Here is a 19,372-nt window from a genome sequence, read left to right as displayed (position 1 = left end):
TGAAACCTGCTTTCTAGGTGTTTGCTTAGAAATGCAGATTCGAAGGTGACATAAGACATTGTCAAGTATGGAAAAGGCATCTCATGCGAGGGCAGCCATGACTCATTTTTTTTTTTCTTGTAAGGAATTTGATGACACATAAATGTCACATATGCAATGCTTGGATGAGAAAAGTAAGTGTCTATGTACTTAGCCAAAATAATGTTTTTGGATGAACCAGAGAAATCCTTCAAAAGCTTCCTCACTCCATAAAAGTTTAAATGTTTCTACTGTTGGATCTTGTGTCTCACGTAAAACTTGACCTTTCTGGTAACAGGCAATAACCGAAACCAACCAGCCAAAACAAAAGCTTTAGTGGAAAGGAAGGCCAAATAGCACTGAAAAATGATAACAGTGTGCACTTTGTTCTCAAGGTCCGAGACTTCAGAAAGGGGCTCCTGCTCTGGGGCTATTTTGATAAATGCCATCTGGACAATCTGGAGGACTGGGTGTCACTAGTTAACAGCTCTTCCTGGCTGACAAGATCTCTGAAATCTTGCTCCACAGCAGGTGATTCCATGGTGGGCTGCCCCTTGAGTCCCAGCATCTCAAACTAGTATCTTCTCCTGAATGTAGAGACACCGGAAGAATTTCAAATTCTGTCTCAACTTTGAGGCATGGTGGTAGTGTGATGTTTCCATGCTAGCTGGGATGTCTGAGAGGGTGAACCGTGCTCGTGGGAGAGTTTTGGGTTCTGCAGAGGGTTGACCTAGCATGGGTGACTGTTCTGTAAGTTCAGAACTTCTCTGTATTGGTTAATGTTGTTGACTTGACAGGATCTAAACCTCTGGGAATGTCAGTGAGTTCCTAGACTGCCGAATTAGGGAGGGATAATCTACCCTCGTTTGAATGGCAGTGTTTCATATGCTGGGGTCCCAGACAGAGTAACAGGCGAATGGAAGTGAGCACCAGCATTCACCTCTTTGCCTGAAAATTTAATGTGACCTCAAGCTCTGCGGTCTCCTGCTCCAGCCACCAGTGAACTCACTCTCCATTCCTGACAGCAGAACTTCCCCACTGTGACTGGTTGTACTCTCAAACTGTGAGTCAGAGTAAACCCTTCCATCCTTCTAGGTTACAGTGTGTGTGCGTGTGTGTGTGTGTGTGTGTGTGTGTGTGTGCATGTGTGTATGTGTGTGTGCGCTTGTTACAGCAATGAGAAAAGTAACTCCTATTAACTTTCGAGACCATTCTAGAACACCCTCCCTCACCTGTCTAAGCCTGAAGAACATTCCAAAACTCTTTGCGTCTCCTTTGGGCTATATAGAAGGCATCAGACTGAGGATGCTTGGCTCTGCTCAAATCCATTCATAAAATGAGTTCAGCTTTGGATGAAACAAGTAAAGATGCGATAAAATGAAGGCACTGGATACTGCTTGCTTGATTCCCCTGCTCACGGGTCCTGATTTCACGTCTGTCTTAACAGAGCTGGAGATCTGGTCCCTGGATAGCTTTGGAGAAGTTTTGGCACAGGTTCTGTGGCCATAGTACCTTTCATAGCTGACAGGGGCTGGGACTTGGTGCTGTCAAGAGTGCCATGATTTGGAAGCCCTTCTCTCATAAGTTTGATGTGGACCAGGTTTATACTGGAATTTAACACGCCATCCTTTCTCCTTGTTATTTTCTATGGTGTGTGGTTACTCTTTGTAGCTCTCACTTTATAGGTAAATGTTACAACTTAGTTAAAAAAAATTCCAACGCCGGGCCAATGGGATGGCTCGGTGGGTAAAGGTGGAAGGAGAGAGCTTGCTTCATAAAGTAGTTCACTGATTTTCACAGTGTGCCGTTGCATGTGTGCTCCTCATAATAATAATCATAACAAATAAATGAAAACCCCATTAGGTACAGTGGCGCATGCCTTTCATTCTAGGACTCTGGAGGCCGAGGCAGGTGGATGGATCTCTGTGAGTCCGAGGCTAGCCTAGTGAGTTCCAGGCCAGCCAGGGATATGTAGTGAGAACCTGTATCAGTAAGTCAGCCCGTAAATAAATTAAGTAAATGAATAAATAATCCAATTTAAAACTTCAGCTTGTAAGTGACACAGATATGTGCGTGGCCCTCAGTAGTTGGTTTAGGGGTACAACTGTAGTCTTCTCAGTTGTTAATTTCGAAAAATCCTCAATAGCAGAGGGAAGGGGACTCTGAACCCTACTTTCTAGAAGGTGACTAGCGAAGTGGATGGCTGTCATAATCTCCTGCCTGCTCTTCAGATGCTGGGCTGATCTCAGTGCAATGATTGTGACTCACCCATTGAAGTTGGCTCCAACAGGAAGATATCTGCTTGGAGCCATTTTACTGACTCAGAATTTTGAAATATGAATTGAGCCATACCGTGCTACACCCAACCTGTCTCATCCTATCCTGTAAGGAATTTTTCTATCCCATGAAGTTCTGTGTCCTCACGGCCAGTTCCTAGACAAATCAACAGAAACCTCAAGAAAGTAAAAATAAATCCCATTCATTGTTGATTTTACTAGCATCTCTAAATTATTCTCTAAGAAACATCGCAGTGGCTAACAAAGTTAGGCTTTTATAATGTCGAATCTTTTCTACTCCCATTTTTCACCATCCAGAGATGGGAACAGTGTTTTTCACACTTGGGCGGCATCCGAATCACAAGGAAGAATGTTTGACCCCACCCTAGACTTCCTATTCGGTAGGTCGGGGCTTGGCCCTGGAATGTGTATTTCTACTCACTTTCCAGGTAACACTGTTGCTTCGTGGCCTTGAAGGCCAGCTTCAAAAGCCACTTCCTAAAAATCACAGACTAACGGGAGAGAGCACAGATGACAGCCTGAGCCTGCGCAATTCATAAACCAGACAATGAACTCTTTGAAGCAGAGAGCTGTGTGCAGACATGACTTCCAAATGATGAAATTCAAGCATTGTGAGCTAGTTATACAGGAAGACTTCACCTAGTGCCAATCATGTGCCGTAGGCTTGCTTTAGAAACTCTGTGTGTGTGTGTGTGTGTGTGTGTATGTTTGTGTGTGTGTGTGTGCTGGTGCCTGCGGAGGCCAGGAGGTGTCAGATCCCCTCACGCTGGAGTTACAGACAGTTGTGAGCTGTCCCAAGCGATGCTGGCAACCTAGCTCAGATGCTCTTCGAGAGCAGTGGACTCCCAACGGCTGAGCCCTCTCTCCAGGCCCAAGAGTGCTCTAAACCGCATCTTCCTCTGGTTCATTTCTCTCCTTTAAGTTTACAAGTCTCACCAATCTCGGACATTTATCTTTTTTTTAAAAATTACCATTTTATTGCCACATTTCTCTAACAGCCACAAATGCCTTTGGAATCAGGCAAAGCAGAAGTTAAAGTGTGTAGTGTGCTCCACTTAATTGGACAAATAAAAACCGTGGGGTGTTTCTATCTTTTTTTTTATTTAGTTGTAGTATGGCTATCTCTGAAAGTTGCACTAAAAAAACGGAACGAGGGAAACTGGATCCCCCTCAACACCTTAACATTTAAGAATGCAGCCTTCCTCCCACCACTAGATGGCAGTGGTCTGCCAGGAAGGCCGACTCCAGGAACCACCAGAGACTGACTCGCAATTTCTCCAGAGACCTGGACTGGCAGAAGGGCTTGGAGGACTGCACGAAGACATTTGCAGGATCCTAGCCATGCAATTAGGTAGATTTTGTCTTACATCTCCTTGCAGCTCCATGCACTGGCACATGAGGGTGCTGTACGAACACCAGGCTCTCTTGCCCGCACTCCTCTTCCCCGTGGTGAGCTTCATGATCGCGGGGGTGCCAGTGCACCTAGAATACTGCTTTGCACACGCACAACTCATGGGTGACAAGTGTGCGGGAGTCAAATATTTCCTATTTAATCTGTCTGGGCACTCAATATCTATGTGGTCCCCGCCCCCTGTCATCGTGCAGAGTAATGGGTCTCATGTGACATGTTGCATGCACATGCTTGCCCTCTGGTCTACCTTCTTCCTCCACAGTCCCCCCCCTTGCTTGTCCCCCCCTTCCCTCCAAACAGCCGTGGCTTCTACCTTTATGACACATATCCCATAACCCTCTCGTTTCCCTTCCTGTTTTGCTTAGACCTCTTTATTCCCTCTTACAGCCCTCTTTAAACACCAAAACTATGAAACTTTTGTGTTCCACAGAAATACCATTTAAACAGAGAGTCCACGTGTGAGAGGCAACATGCGATTTCATCTGAAGTTGGCCTGTTTTGCTTAACATGATGATCTCCACTTTTATTTGCAAATTCTTCAGTGAAATTCAAATTGCTTTGCTAGCTTCTCAGGCACAGGAAGAAACGAGCTCATTTTGAAGGACCATTTCTGTAGCCAAGGAATTTAGTGAGTTTCTCGACAAATGCAACAAGGACATCACTCTAATGATTCTCACTCAGAGTTTAGTTATCAGAGAATAAGGAAACCATTCTTCCTCCTATGAGGGATGGGTCCACAAACCCCATGGATGCCAGAAACCCCAGATAATCCCAACCTCTGTACCTAAGAGACTATTTCTGACATAATCATACGGACAGAAAGTTATGTTAGGCGTACTCAGAGATGAGCCACAGCTATAATAATGATTACAATCACGTGCAACAATGAAAGTCATTTAAATGTTATGCATTGTTTATGCCTTGAACCCTTCATCTGATAGTTTTCTACCATGGTTGACCAAGGCTAACTGGAACTTCTGGGACTAAAAGCTGTGGGGGAAAGTACATACCACGGAGGGCGGGACAGAGTCTTAACTGTGTAAAAACCATCTGCAAACACGGTTCTGTGGAACTCACTGTGGCAGAAGGTACTTCCTTCTGGGAGGGAGGAGGTGGCAATGGGTGTGGCTTTGGAGAGGGTGCAGACTTGGTCTGTGAAGACAGAAGCCAAATCAAAGGCCGGAGATTGGAAGACAATGCGGAAGCGCTGCTGCGTATAGCGTGTCTAGTGTCCAGCACCCACCCTGTGATGGCGGCAAGCCGAAAATCAGACAAAAGTGTGAAGGACCTTTGCTCACCACCAGCTTCCAATGAGGGTTTGCCACTGTGCTTCTGAATGATTTCCTGGCACTACTGTGCAATGAAAAAGGCAGGAGACAGTTTGAAGACGAAAGGAGTAAGCCAGGAGAAATGGAAGCAGGGTCCATCCTAGGGTAACGGCAGCGAGACAGATGGGTAGAGGCTCATCCTTGGTAAGGCCCTTGGCATACGGACAGCATGGGAAGGAGGCAGGGGAGGACTAAGGCTTAAGGGGGAAGCCTGAGATTTTTCTGGACACTTTGGAGCTACGTTAAGCTGAGGAAGCTGATTAGGGAACACCAGCGGGGGTGCCCAGGTCCAGTGATATCCAGCCTGGTCACCGCTGGTCTCCCAACCTTCTTGCTCATGTGATTCCGGGGTCTACACCCACCCAGCTGCTGCCACCTACTGCCTTCCCAGCCTCTGGCCCCGCATGGTGTCCTCCGGTGAGGTGCCCACTGACTGTCCCTTTAGCCTGTTTGTTCAGAAATGTGGGGATATGGGCAGAACACTCTGGAGCCAGGAGCCACAATAAATCATCCCTTCTTTGGGTTGATTCTATCTGCGTGCTGCTCACAATACTGCAAAGCTAAGTAAGTTGCCTCCCAGAACACCCACTTGGCAAGGAGCCTTTCTGGAGGCTGAAGACTAACATCCTATACATCCTTCAGCCTCAAAGTTTACGTTAGGGCTATGTGGACTCGTCTAGCTCCTTCAAAGAACAGACCTTGGGGCCTGTGCTTAGTCCTCTCAACCTAGAAGGTTCCCCCTCTTTCTGCCAGCTCGTCAATTTATAATTATTCTCGTATCTTGACTGGGACAACCAGGGCTGGGCTAGTTGCTCCTCCTGTCTTGTGTTAATCACTGTTCTTATCTGTACCCAGTAGGAAGTTAGTCATTTCACGGTGCCATTTACAAGACTGCAAGCATCGTGAGGCCAGGACATGTCTGCCTTTGTTATAGACTTCTGTGACTAGCACACCGCCTAGCACTAAGTGGTTATACATAGCTGGTTTCTTTTCTTATAGGCAGTTCTTATCTTACCACCACAAAGTGATATACAGTCTGGCAACCCAAAATCCTGCATACTTATTACCAAAACTTTACCTACAAAAAAGCTCAATGGGTTTTGAAGTAAAAACGTTCAGTGTTGTACAAGATATACTTCTGAAATGTTAGGATAAACGGGGCTGGGACGGCGTCTTTCATCACAGACAGTATCTGGTTAAAAAGCTCTCCAATGCAGCCGAGTGGTACCCATGGAGAAGAAGCTGGGCTGACTGGAGGCTTACAGACATCCATGGCTCATTTGTACTTTCGATTGAGGCTTCTAATTTTGGGGGAACCGGAGAGATGGCTCTGTGGTTAAGAACACTTGCTGCTCTTGCAGAGGACCCGGATTTGGTTCTCAGGGCACTATGTAGTGCTCCACGATTGTCTGTAATTCCAGCCCCAGAGGACCCAACGCCCTCTTCTGGCCTCTGTGAGCGCTGCATGCATGTGGTGCACTTACATGAAGGCACAACACTCATACACAAAATAAATTCATCTCTAAAGACTCTAGGTTTAATAGAATTTGACCTTTTGAAAGAGTGTCGACTCAGGGGCCAGCAAGATGTTTTTTAGTGGTGCAGGTGCTTGATGCAAGCCCAACGTTCTGAGTTCGACCCCTGAAACACACACTGTAGAAGGAGAGAATGATTGAAGTTATCCTCTGACTTCCACATGTACTCTGTGGTATACATATGCACACACACACACACACAAACACACACACACACATGCAGGCACATGCACAAATAAATAAAACTTTCTTATAATAAATAAGAAAAATGTAAAAATATCAATCCACATCTGTAGTTACAGGCTGGTCTGAAACTTACAGTGTAGCCCAGGGTAGCCTGGAACTCACGACTCTCTTGCCTTAGCCTCCTAAAGGCTGCAATTATGGATGTGTACCACCATATCTGGCTCTAATGTGGAACGTTTCCCCCATGTGGGCACTGGTAGACTTTCAACTATTTTGGAAAATGTAGACGAGTAATTCTCACTCTTACACTAGGATCAAATGGATGTTCTGTAAACACATCTTTCTGGACCTCAGCCTCAGAGACTTGAGTTTAGCTTAAGAATCCCTCACCATATGGGAGAATTTTGATGGGCACAGCCTCATTTTTCAGGTAAAGTACTTTGACTTAAACTTATAATTAAGAAAACTGTTAAAGTTGGCATTTCCCCAACTTCTAATTTTTAGAAACCAAAACACATGAGTCGTCCTTTTCAAGAGTCAAGTGTATCTGATTTTTCTTATGAGCATCAATGTTTACTGTGCAGTTCGTACTTCATTCTTAAATCTGTGCAATTCAGTTGTGGAGTAAGATAATAGTAAGCATAATTATCTAATCGCTGGCAGTTTGTGGAGCCCACTTGCTAAGTTGTGTTCCCTAAAAGAAGGTGTTGAAATGTTAATGACTTGGAAACAGATTTACCTGAGGAGCTGAGGCCCTGAGATCTCCCCCTCCCCGAGGCTGGACCTGATGTTCTCACAAAACCTGGACACAGGCACACAGAGGGGGATGGCAGTAGGAAGTGACAAAAGAGAAGATGGGGGACTAGAGTGGTGTGCTGCAGAGGAGTGCCAAAGACAGCCCACCAGCTGCCAAAGGCTGGAAAGATGCACGGAGGGCACGCACCAAACCGGCCCTGATGACCTTCATCCCCCGGGTCTCCCTGCTCTGGAACCGGGAGACTGGCCACCCAGTTTCAGCGCTTTCTTATGAGCTGGTGAAGAAACAGCTGCTAAACACACAGCTCACAGGACACAGGCTGGGTTTGAATCCACGGCATGGAGTCTGACTTTTGAAACACAAACTCAGCTAAGGCAAGAATCAAAGCACGCATGAAACCCCTCCTCCACCTGCCCTCTTAGAATGGCTTTAAAATGTGTACAAGATACTGCATTAGAAGCCCAAGTGTATTACAATTACTTCAGAATTTATTAACTCAAAAGGTTACAGTAATCTCACATATTTTGCTATTGAAACATGAGTTTAAAGAGTCTGCTAGTGGAGTCTCTTAGTGATATTTAAAATAAATGGTATTTTGAAATAACCAGTATATTAAAATGTTGAATTATACTGTGAAAATGCCACAAGTTCTGTTAACTCGGTCACATCGCCATAACTTAAACAAATGAGCCATCTCAGCTAGAGAATAGTGGGAATACACGTGTACAAAAGTCCCCACATTTGGGAGTACATAAGTTCCCGCATTTGGGAGCATGCGTGTACATAAGTCCCCACCCTTAGAAATGCACATGTATGTAAGTTCCTACATCTCCAGACACTCTCAGAATTCTGTCTGTGGATAGCTTTACGGTGGAGGGATCCCAGATGAAAAACACTCGAAGAGGAAGCCTCTTGGGTTTTATTCAGAAACTTTGTCAGTTTGACAGAGTTGGCCTAAATGTGGGTGACAATCAACAGTTACTTTGTGGGTGCCACTGAAGGAGCAAGCCAAAGACCACTGCAGGCTCCTCTGCAGGCTCGGTGCTCAACACGTGGGTTTGGCTGCCACGAGAGCCAAGCACCTGAAACTGCTTGGGACCAGATGTGTATCAGATTTCGGTTTTCTTTTTACAAAACCAATATGCGAGCAGACTTTATTGACAAAGCATTTCCAATCCAAGACTCCAGTCTGAAATGATCTGAAATCCAAAGCCACACTCAGAAAGCCTAGGATCCATGAGCACTTTAGGCGAGGATGCTCTGCCTCTGCTCCCATGGCGCCCGAGGGAGGCTGTGGGGCTGCTGCTTTCCCTGGCCCACAGCCACGGGGTTTCCCATGCATTCCACTTACAGTGTTCTCTAGACTGTGGAAGAGACACTGTGGGTCCTGGCCCGACCATGGGTAGCTTCCTAAGGGGCTGGTCTGTGACTTTGAATTTCCAACAGTTCAAATGGGTGTAGGGTTTTTCAATCCTTTTTCCTTGTAGAGTCAAACGATCATGCTCTAAAATAAATCCCTTTTTATGTGTGCGCCTGTGTGCACGCGCACCTGTTGGGGTGTGTGTGTGTATACTTGTGCAGGGGTTAACCTCATGGGTCGTTCCTTAGGAACCATCCACTTTGTCTTTGGAAAAGTGGTCTTTTACTAAACATGGAACTTGCCAAGCAGGTTAGGCCAGCCAGCCCTCAAGCTCTAGGCAGTCTGCCTGCCTCTGCCTCCTTAGCACTGGGATTGTAAGGGTCGACGTCTACACTAGGCATTTTTTACATGGGTTGTGGGAATTGAACTCAAGACCTCCTGCTTGCAGGGGAAGCGTTTCATCAGCTGAGTTCACTCTAATCCTTTTTTTTTTTTTTTTTGGTGGAACAGGTTAAAGTAAATGCTGCTCTGTCAGCTGAACAGACCAAACTGGCTATAATTTACAGTTCCTATGAAGGACCCTCTGCTCTGCTTTCCCCCTTCACCAAAGCATTGCCAGGCAACCTCACACAAACAGGACAGAATGCCGCCGAAAGGCCTGCCTGTTTGTTTGATTGCCTACTGTTCTGAATAGGTCACCATACCCCTCCGGATTTATATCACAAATACAAACACTCTAGAAATACATAAACTACCTGGAAGATTCTGATCCTTTCCAACAGAGTAGCCCATCACTGTCTAATAAAGTAAAACCATGTATAAAATGCTAAAATGGAAAGCCTAAACTTGCCCAATCCTTCGCCAGCCTATGAGTTGGCTTGGTGGATATTAAATGGAGTTCCTTTTCTTATAGGGAGACACCTTGTATCGAACGTTCCAGGTGAGCCAAGGGCTGTTGGCTTGGCATTCCTCTTAGCCAGAAAGCAAGGTGAGGGATACAGTTACTTCTCAGGCCAAAACAAGTCCAACATTATGTCATAGAAAGATCTCATGAAAAATGACCTCAACAACATAGGAAAAGCAAAACCAAACAGCATGAAGACAAGCTGTACCAACGGCCACAGTTCCTCATTACCAAGCTTTTCTGTGGAAGTGAGTTCATCGAAATCTCTGGATTGAATTGACTCATCTTTTTTTTTTTTTTCTGGTTTCTTCACCCCTATCACCACTTCAGGATCTCTCTCTCTCTCTCTCTCTCTCTCTCTCTCTCTCTCTCTCTCTCTCTCTCTCTCTCTCTCTCTCTCTCTCTCTCCCCCTTCCCTCCCTCCCTCCCTCCCTTGCTCTCTCTCTCCCTCCCCCCTCTCTTTCTCTTCTTCCCTCCCCTACACTATCACACAACTCTAAATTGATTTTTCAGAGGCAAGCATTTCCAATAGGGTGAAAATACTTGCTTTTAAAATTACAATCTTGATATAAGAAAACCAGATGTGATTTTTGTATCTAACTTCTCGAAACCTATTTGTGAAGTTTCCGCGATATGATCCAAACTTAATCAAAATCCAGTTGGCAAATCTCTGAAAGTCCCAGGCAATCCTAAATTATTTGCAATTTTGTTAGCTAACAAACCAACCAACCAACCAACAAACGAACAAACGGGCACAGCCATTTAAAATCCAAATTGAGCATAGAAACCAAAATGTAAGAAAGAAATAGACCTTGGGTCAGAATCTTGCCTCTAGTTCGGAAAGCCCTTCTCTTTAAAAAGGCCTTTTCTGAAAAGCCAATTTGATGATGGTTGCTTCGATTTCCCTCTAGATTATAAAAGCTATTAGATATGCCTATTTAAATACCGGGAAAGTACCAACCGTTCGGGAGAGTGACCAAAGCACCTGTAAACTTGAAGCTTTGTAAACAACGCTTTTAAAGAAGGCATTTTTAGTTATTTTTCACTCTAGGAACTCGGGTCTTTCCTGGTTTCCCGGTTCACTGACGTTATCAGTAGCTCCAGGAGCTGGGAACCTGCGGGAACTTTAGCGAACTTTCAAGAGGGTGCGCATGGGGCTTCCCAAGGCCTCCATGTTTCCCAGTCCAGAATGCTCCAAACAAAATCCCGAGCCCCCAGGAAGCGACTGCCCTGCCCCTGAGCTCACAGCACCCACAGATCACAGTTAGGAAAGGTCACTAGGGTCCGAGTGAGACGGACAAAGAGAGTGAGCGTGAATTCTGCCCACCCTGCTGGCCGCAGGTCTGGCCTAGCGCTCGTCCCACCGCGGGGGACATCGAGTGCGTTACCGGGTGGGGTGGGGTGCGGGGCGGGGGACTAAACTCACCACCACCGCCAGCAGCAGCAGCTGCAGGGCGCACCGGCCGCCCGGGCTCCGCGCCATCGCCTCGCTCCGCCGCACCCTCGCCCCCGGGCCTCGCCGGCGCCCCGCGGATCCTCCTGGCCAGGTCCCTCGGGTGGCCGCCCCTCTCCGCCTCAGCCCTGCCTGGGGTGCGGTTGCAGGTGTGGCCGGGTCAGAAAGGGTAGCCAGGGGCCCGCCGCAGCCTGGAGGTGGGGAAAGCGCTCCGCGGGGAGGTGCGAGCCAGTTCCCGCCCTCCGCACCTGGGGCGGTGACGTGCCCTGCTGGGGACCTTGGGTGGCTGGCCCCGCCCCGTCGTGTTTCCTTCCCGACCCTCTCCTCCCGGATCAGGTCGACTAGAGAACCTCCTAGTTAGCAGCTTGTGAAGACCCCAGGACGGAGGATCTAAGGAGCGGGACTCAGGGAGCCCACGATCGCAAGGCAGCTATGGGAAAGGGCTGGCCATGCGGCAGTGAGCGCAGCTGGCGACGGGGAGACACGCGAGCCAGGCTTCAGTAGTGTCCCTTTAAAGGCCTCTCACCTCTGTGGCCCTTTCCAGCAGGTTTGCAACTTTGCTGGCGCAGCGAGGAGACAGTGGAAGACTCACCAGCAGGGCAAGAGAGACAGGTCTCTGACCTGCTGAACTCGGTTAGTAACCATCAAATATCCTGGGCTGCTATACGAATACAAGCAGAAAACCTTAATCAGTCTTTCTGCAGTGGACAGCACCTAAGGACTCAGTGACGGCTGCTAAGATTAAAGTAATATTATTGCAAGAGTAAGGAAGTACACGTTAAATTGATTTTTATTATTATTATAATTCCTATTAATTTTAGACATAGTCTCACTTAGTAGCCCAGGCTGACCTTAGACGTGAGAGCCTCCTGCCTCGTCCTCCCTGTCTAGTTCTGTGATTGCTGGTGTGCTACCAGGCCTGGCTAAAAGAACGCTTGAAAAGTGGAAACTGAATATGGGCGTCAGGACATAGGAGCCAGCACAGGTTAGGAAAATGCCCTGTTGCACCTAAGAAGTACAGTATTACAGAAAACACTCAGGTACATTTCAATATGTTCGAATATATTTGCATTAGCTAGCCGCACAAATATATTTTGAACTAACACATTATAGCATGCATTAGCTAGCTGCACAAATATATTGAACTAACACATTATAGCATGCATTAGCTAGCTGCACAAATATATTTTGAACTAACGCATTATAGCATGCATTAGCTAGCCGCACAAATATATTTTGAACTAACACATTATAGCATGCATTAGCTAGCTGCACAAATATATTTTGAACTAACACATTATAGCATGCATTAGCTAGCTGCACAAATAGATTTTGAACTAATGCATTATAGCATCTAAAGAAAGGTGTTTACCATAATCATTAGCTAATGGGGGAGCTTTGGAAGTGTTACTTTCACCTTGTTAACATTTCTGTTTACTTCTGGCTGGTGTTACAGTCCTGGAAGATCCTCTATGCACAGAGGGCTGATAGGAAACTGGCAAGACCAATCTGTCACTAAATTTAGCCCAGCTAGCCACACAAGAGTTACTTCTAAAGTCACAAGTGCCTCCCTCTTTTCTTTGAGCGTCCCCTACCGTTTGTCCCTCAGTTTCAAACTGACACGGTTGCACAGTTCAATACCACCCTCATCTATCTTGTTGACGGTCCTTTTCCAAGTTGGCAAAGGCTGGCTTGGAGCTGAGAGGCGCCTCCTCTTGTTTATGGAGTTTAGTTACCGGCCCACTTACCCTGTTTATATATGGTGGTTGGTAAATGAGCTGGGGGCTGAGCTTAGCTCCCCATGCTGCTGCTCACTGCCCTGGGAGTGGAGTGGACCCCCCTCTGCCCAGTGACAGTACAGTTAGATGTAGAGAGAAGATTGTCTTTTGGTTTTTGCTCCTCCCTCTTGAAGTAGATGCAGGTGCCACATATCCGGTTGGTAATTCCCACTCTTCACAATGCTGGAAGAACTCCTAACTGGAGACAGCAGGATTTACCAAAATGTGTTTGCAGACCTTCCCAGGATGCTTCCTGTCAGCTCTGCCTAAGAGTGCTCTTGCCTTTGAGTTCTGTAGACTTGTATTTATGCTTCATTATCAAGACAGCAGGAGCGGTTTCCTAAAGAACATCATGGTAGCTTCCAGGGTAAGAACTAGCTAACACAGGTTTTTATTTCTGTTGACTTATTCAGCAGCCTCTGGGGGCTGTCAAAGCCAGCTTCAGGCAGTATTCTTTTTATCAGGCACCTGTCCCAGGACTTGAGAAGTGTCAGTCCTACCTGGGCCATGTGATGTCATCACTTTGCAAATTCTAAGCACTGGGATCAGTTGAAGGGACCTTTGGAGAATCAGTGAATTCATATCTACCTCTTTAGCCCCTGATTTCTCCACACTGGGGTGAGGCTAAACTTATTCCATAAATCTGCATATGAAGCCAAATGTGGCCATTTCCAATGAAGCGGTCAAGATGGCTTTGGGATAGATGGAATTGTTGACAAGATGTGAAAGTTTTAACTTCCAGGCTCCCTACCTAGAGTAGCTTGAGATTATGGTACACATATTTTCTTTAGATGCTTATAAATCATTAGCTTAGAACGTATTTTGTTCCAATAACCATATTCTGATATATTGAAGTTGGCCTAGAGGAATTTCAGTGGTTGAGACTGTTTGTTGCTTTTTCAGAGGACCTGGGTTTAGTTCCTGACACCCACATGGTGGATCACAACCATTTGTAACTCAAATTCCTGCGGGGTCCATCTTCCTCTTCTGACCCCTCTGGACACCAGGTACACATGTGGTACACATATATACACTCTGTCATCATCCCCTCCCTTTCCTACCACCTCTTGGCCTCAGGGATCTTTTTATACACTGATGCTCCTTAGCTAAAGGTCAGATAGATAGATGGCCATTTCATTCCAGTGGCAACGCTTTTCAGTGCAGTATTAGAGTTAATCTTTGGGACTTTGAAAGCCAGACCTGGCTGTTGTCCTGAGAAAATACCTCTCTAGAAACTCATAGAAGTGTGTGACTTTTAGAAGACACAAGGTTGTTGTGTTCAGTAGGCTTACCCACAGAACTTTGATTATTAAAATGTACCAAGTTGGGGATGTAACTCGGTGGTAGAGTACTTGCCCAACTGGTACTGGTATCTTGGGTTTAAGCCCTACCTTGCCTGGTTGCCATGACCAAATACCTGTCAGGAAGTTAAGGAAGGGAGGCAGGGTTTATTTGGCACACAGTTTGAAAGACAGAGTCCATCATGGCAGAGAAAGCATTGGGGTAGGAACGCTGAGCCCTTTGTGGAGAAACCCACAGGAAGTGGGGATGGGCTGTAAAACCTCAAGGTACACCTCCAGCACCTCACATTCCTTAGCTAGACCCAGTCTTTCAATGGTTCTGCAACTTCCCAGAACAGCTCCGTCATCTGGGGACCAAGGGGTTGAACCTATGATTCTGTGGAGGACATTTGACATTCTATCTATAACATTAACACCACAAAAATAGATTGATAGACAGACAGACAGATAGACAGGTCTAAGTAAGTAAGCGATACAAAGACAGAACAAAATATGAAATACCTCGGAGTAACCTACAGGGAGGAATCTGTCTTTAGTTTAGATTTGTGGCAAAAGAATGATTAACTCATCTTGTTTTTCCCTGCTCTCTCGCTGGCTTTCCCCCTTTGGCTTTTAAAGAATGATCTTACATTTATTTTGTCATTTGTGTGTTGGGGGAAGGTGAGTGTGTCAAGGCAGGAAGTCAGAGGGAATGCATATGGAAGTCGGGGACACCATGTGTGTTTCTGGGAGAACTGAGGTCAACAGGCTTGGAGCAATGCCGTTACTCTCTGAGCCGTCTTGCCCGTTCTCTCTTCGCCCTTCCCCTGCCTGCTTATACAATGATGTGTCTTTGGGGTATGCTTTTTTTTTTTTTTGCCTCCTCCTTGACACCAGACATAATCTGCAGCTATTTTTACTGTGCAGACCCGTCACATTTTTTTTTTCTGCTAAGCTTCAAACATGGGCCGTTACTGTGTGGCTATTGCATGGGAAACTCAAACGACCGTGATGATTTGGCAGTGCTGTCACCTCGGCACACTGACAGGAAAGGACATCTCTGCCTTGTTATCACCTCTTCAGAGCAAGTGTGCTCATTCCTCACATGCTCCTTAGAGTGAGTGGTGGCCTTGTCACTTAGCTACCCAAGCCAGACCCTAGGTATCATCCTCAGTCTCCCGTTAGGACTTTCTGTATTCGTTAGCGATCACTGTGATGTATGGCTAGCTCATCAGGTCAACTGCTCTACCCATTGGGCTATCTTAAGACTGTTAGTTCCGTAGGAGTGGGGTCCATTTGACAGTCATGGTGGACTCACCCCTAGTCTCAGGTTCACACTGCAGAATCAATAAAAATTGGCTGCACCAAGCCTACATACCAGAAGGAATAAATTATAAGTGAAAAATGAGTATTATGGAGGAAAATGCTTTGAATATTCATCACGAATGAATTGATAGCTTAGTTAGAAAATGTTGGTCTATGGTGTGTGTGTGTGTGTTTTTATCTCTCTCCCTGTGTGGATGTGTTCACATGCAAATTCATGTGATTTGTGTGTATGTGTTTCCTTGGCAACCCTGGAGCCAAACAGAGATAGCAGGTGTGAGTCAGGTTGTGGAGCGTTCTGGTTGGTGGTTGAGAGATTGAAGAATCCAGTATGTATAGGGAACCAAGTGTGACTGGACAGGGAGGGGTAGGGTGACACTGTAAGAGTCCAGGAGCCAACTGAGAGCAGAGTTCAGCACCCTGGAGGTGGAGAAATTAGACAGAACTGTCCTTCCCCTCAATCCTGGTGAAGGAGCCATGTCCTGCGCCCCAGAGGCCAAGGTATTCGTGTCAGTGATGGCTGGGTTGACAAGCGGCATCTGGATTCTCCAGCTTGTTGGACCAGCAGCCAAATGCAGTTTAGGGAGTTAGAAGGGAGCACTGATGGGCTGGGTGCCTCTGATGGCAAGGCGATTCCTGAGAATCACAGAGTGGTAAAGCCAGCGGCGGAGGCCGCTCTCTGTTAATAGACAGTCCGCTCCCTGGAGGCAGACACAGCCCTGAAGACACCGATATTGGAGGAGAGCGGTGCAGGCCTACCACAGTGATCGGTGTCTCCCTGGACAGTTTCCCTCAAGGCCTGTGTGAGTCAGTGCACTGGGACCCGTGACTGTGGGCAGAGTCCCTTAACCTACATATCTTAAGGAAATTGTTAATTGATCGTGAGGTAGAGGAGAAATAGAAAAAAGACGCGAATGTGGAGAAGAGGAACTTGTGCAGTAGGGGAAAGGAGTTTACTCTTGGGTCAAAGTGGTTTCCAGTGATCAAAATGTGATCGTGTTGTTTTGCGGTGTCTCCAGAATGGGCCTGGGAAACCCCGGGCAGGTGTTGCTGCTCTCCTAGCCTGACACGCCCTCTGACTGAGTCACACCTGTAGTCATTTAGCTGAAGGCTCCCTCAACATCCAGTGACTGTTGTGGGGAGTGGCATGTTGATTCATTGTCCGTGAACTGCGTATGACTGTGCCACCACAAATATGGCCCCCTGTGTTCTGCCACAGAGCCTCTGTTGCCAGGTCCCTCTCCCCTTTACAATTCTCTGCGAAGCTAACATCTTCATTTTCACTCTCTTTGTACCTCATCTTTACAATTCTCTGCGAAGCTTACTTCTTTATTTTCACTCTCTTCGTACCTCATCTTCCCAGTAAAGTCCTTCTCCGTCTCTGACGTCAGTGTTGTCACTGCCCTTCCGCACGCTGCCCTGTGTCATGTTTCTCCTCGGTACATCACGTCCTAACAGACCGTATTTCTCTTACTACATTGTCCAGAACGCAAATTCCGTATGTACTGGGATGTTTCTCTGTGGACTGTTGTGTACCCAGTTTCTCTTGGAAAAACAGAACTCTGGATGAAAAAAAAAACACCACAGGAGCTTGGAAACAGTGATCGTAGAAGACAGAGATTTCTAGGAGTGGGAGGGAAACTGACAGGAAGGGGTCAAGAGTAATCAGAACCTGCTGTGTACATTCACGAAAATGTCAAACAACAAATTTAATAAAAAACTAAACAGGCCGACTCATTCAGTAGCTGTTAGTTAAATGTGTGAATGAAAAGTGAATAAGCTCTTAACATTATTTTTGGGTGTGTGCATGTATGCGTGCATGTGCGTCTGTGTGTATGCACACGTGTGTGTGTGTGTGTGTGTGGTGTGTGAATATGTGTGCAGGCGCTCATGTGTGTGTGTGCGTGTGTGTGTGTGTGCGTGTATGTGTGTGCTGGTGCTCATGTGTGTGCATGTGTGTGTGAATGTGTATATGTGTGTGTGTGCTCATGTGTGTGTATATGTGTACGGGTGCTCATGTATATGTGGGTGGCCATGTATGTGTATGTATTATGTGCTGGTGCTCATGTGTGTGCATGTGTGTGTGTGAGTGTGTGTGTATGTGTGTACAGGTGCTCATGTATGTGGGGGTGCTCATGTGTGTGTATGTATGTATGTGTGTGTGTAGGTGCTCGTGTGTGTGCATGTGTGTGTGCAATAAGGGCAAAGTAGGAAAGGGGAAAGATATCAGTTTCCTGGAGCCCATGGGTAACTCTCCAATGAGGGAGGGGTTGTGACTGCACCCAGTTCACTAAGGACAAAATTCTCTGGTTTCCCTGTTTTTTCAAAGGTGGCTGTGAGGCTGGAAAGCTTAGAAGCCACCAGCAAGCGTGTCTGTTTTCCACCCAAAGCGTGACAGTCAATCGAGATTGTCCACTTGACAGGACTTAGTGTCACCATGGGAACACACCTCTGAGCGTGCGTGTGAGCGGTTTCTGAAAGATTTAACAGAGGAACATCCCGCAGGTTGGGGTCCCGGACTGGACAATTAGACAAGGGGAGTCGAGCACCAGCCTTCAATCTTTCAGCTTCCTGACTGGGGTATAATTGACCAGCTGCCTCACACAACCGTCTCAATGTCTTCCTATTATGACACACCATGCTCTTCGGCTGTGAGCCCAAATAAACTCTTAAGTTGCCTTTGTCAGGTATCTTGTTACAGCAAAGGAAGAAGTAACTAATACCCAGGAGGACAGAGTGAGAAAACATGAACAATCTGGAAAAGTCCCCTTCCCTCTGGGACCATGCAGAACAGAATTCAATACTAGAAAGGCTGATTTTATCCACTGTGGCTTCGGTTTTGCCCTGGGATTGTTTATGGGAATTCTTAGAAAGATAAAGCCACCAGCTGGGGTCAGGAATGAGACGAGGGCGTCCTTGGCTGCTGACAGTAGCCTGGAATCCATCTGCAGCGTGACAGGGTGAGCAGGGTTTTATGGAAAGCCAACTGCAATGTTTACAGAGAGCACTGAACAGAAACCACTACTGACCGAAGGAGGTGACTAATGGATCCGGTAGGAACACACAGAAAGAAACCCTCAGAAGACAAAAAAGAAATTTTGTGGCTATTTCAATCGCTTGCACACCAATAAGAAACATTCTTCTATATAATAAAAACCACACTAAACAATCAACCACCAACTACAAAACAACAACAAACCCCTCCAAAACAACAGCAAAAAGCTAAATAGATACCATGCAATAACTTTGGAATACAAACCCAGAAGGTCTTGTCAAAATCATGTTGGGTTGAAAAATCTTGTTGAAATAATCTAGCAGGATGGTTATAAAATCTTATATCAGACATGCAGTGTAGGAGTGAACCCCACAAAGCTATCCGCCCATGAGGGCAGGGACATGTAAACTGACACAGGTAGATATAAAAGGAAGTGAAAGGAAAAGGAACGTCCCTTTTCTCTTGGAAGCCAGCCACGCTTTTAACTCCTAGCTAGTGCGACTCTCTCCCTGGTAAATAAATATATTGTTTTCCTTATAGCATTGAATATCCTCAGATGTAAACCTCCCAAGGACTTAAAGAAAGTGCTTATTTTAATCCACTTTAGGGATATTTTTAAAACATGTCAACTTGGATATGATCTTTTCAGAATTTTGATGCCATTATAATGATTTGTTAACACTCAAGTTCAGAAGTCCCTGGATGCTTGACTCTGATAAGCTGCTCGGGTGCAGTTAGGGTTGTACA

General features: G+C 46.2%; 1 protein-coding gene across 1 annotated transcript in view; it reads right to left on the bottom strand.

Annotated features, from left to right (window-relative positions):
* Positions 1-11,571, bottom strand: part of Dsg2 (desmoglein 2) — a 35,757-nt gene extending 24,186 nt beyond the window's left edge. Inside the window, exon 1 of the mRNA XM_013124763.3 lies at positions 11,223-11,571. Coding sequence (XP_012980217.1) covers positions 11,223-11,279 — 57 coding nt within the window. The 5' untranslated portion in view covers positions 11,280-11,571. The remainder of the gene's footprint in view (positions 1-11,222) is intronic.
* Positions 11,572-19,372: the final 7,801 nt, after the last annotated feature.

Source organism: Mesocricetus auratus, unplaced genomic scaffold, assembly GCF_017639785.1.
Source record: "Mesocricetus auratus isolate SY011 unplaced genomic scaffold, BCM_Maur_2.0 Super-Scaffold_100015, whole genome shotgun sequence".
In the NCBI taxonomy this organism is placed as follows: Eukaryota; Metazoa; Chordata; class Mammalia; order Rodentia; family Cricetidae; genus Mesocricetus; species Mesocricetus auratus.
Note: the sequence above shows the minus strand (reverse complement) of the source record. Positions and strands in the feature narration are given on the sequence as shown.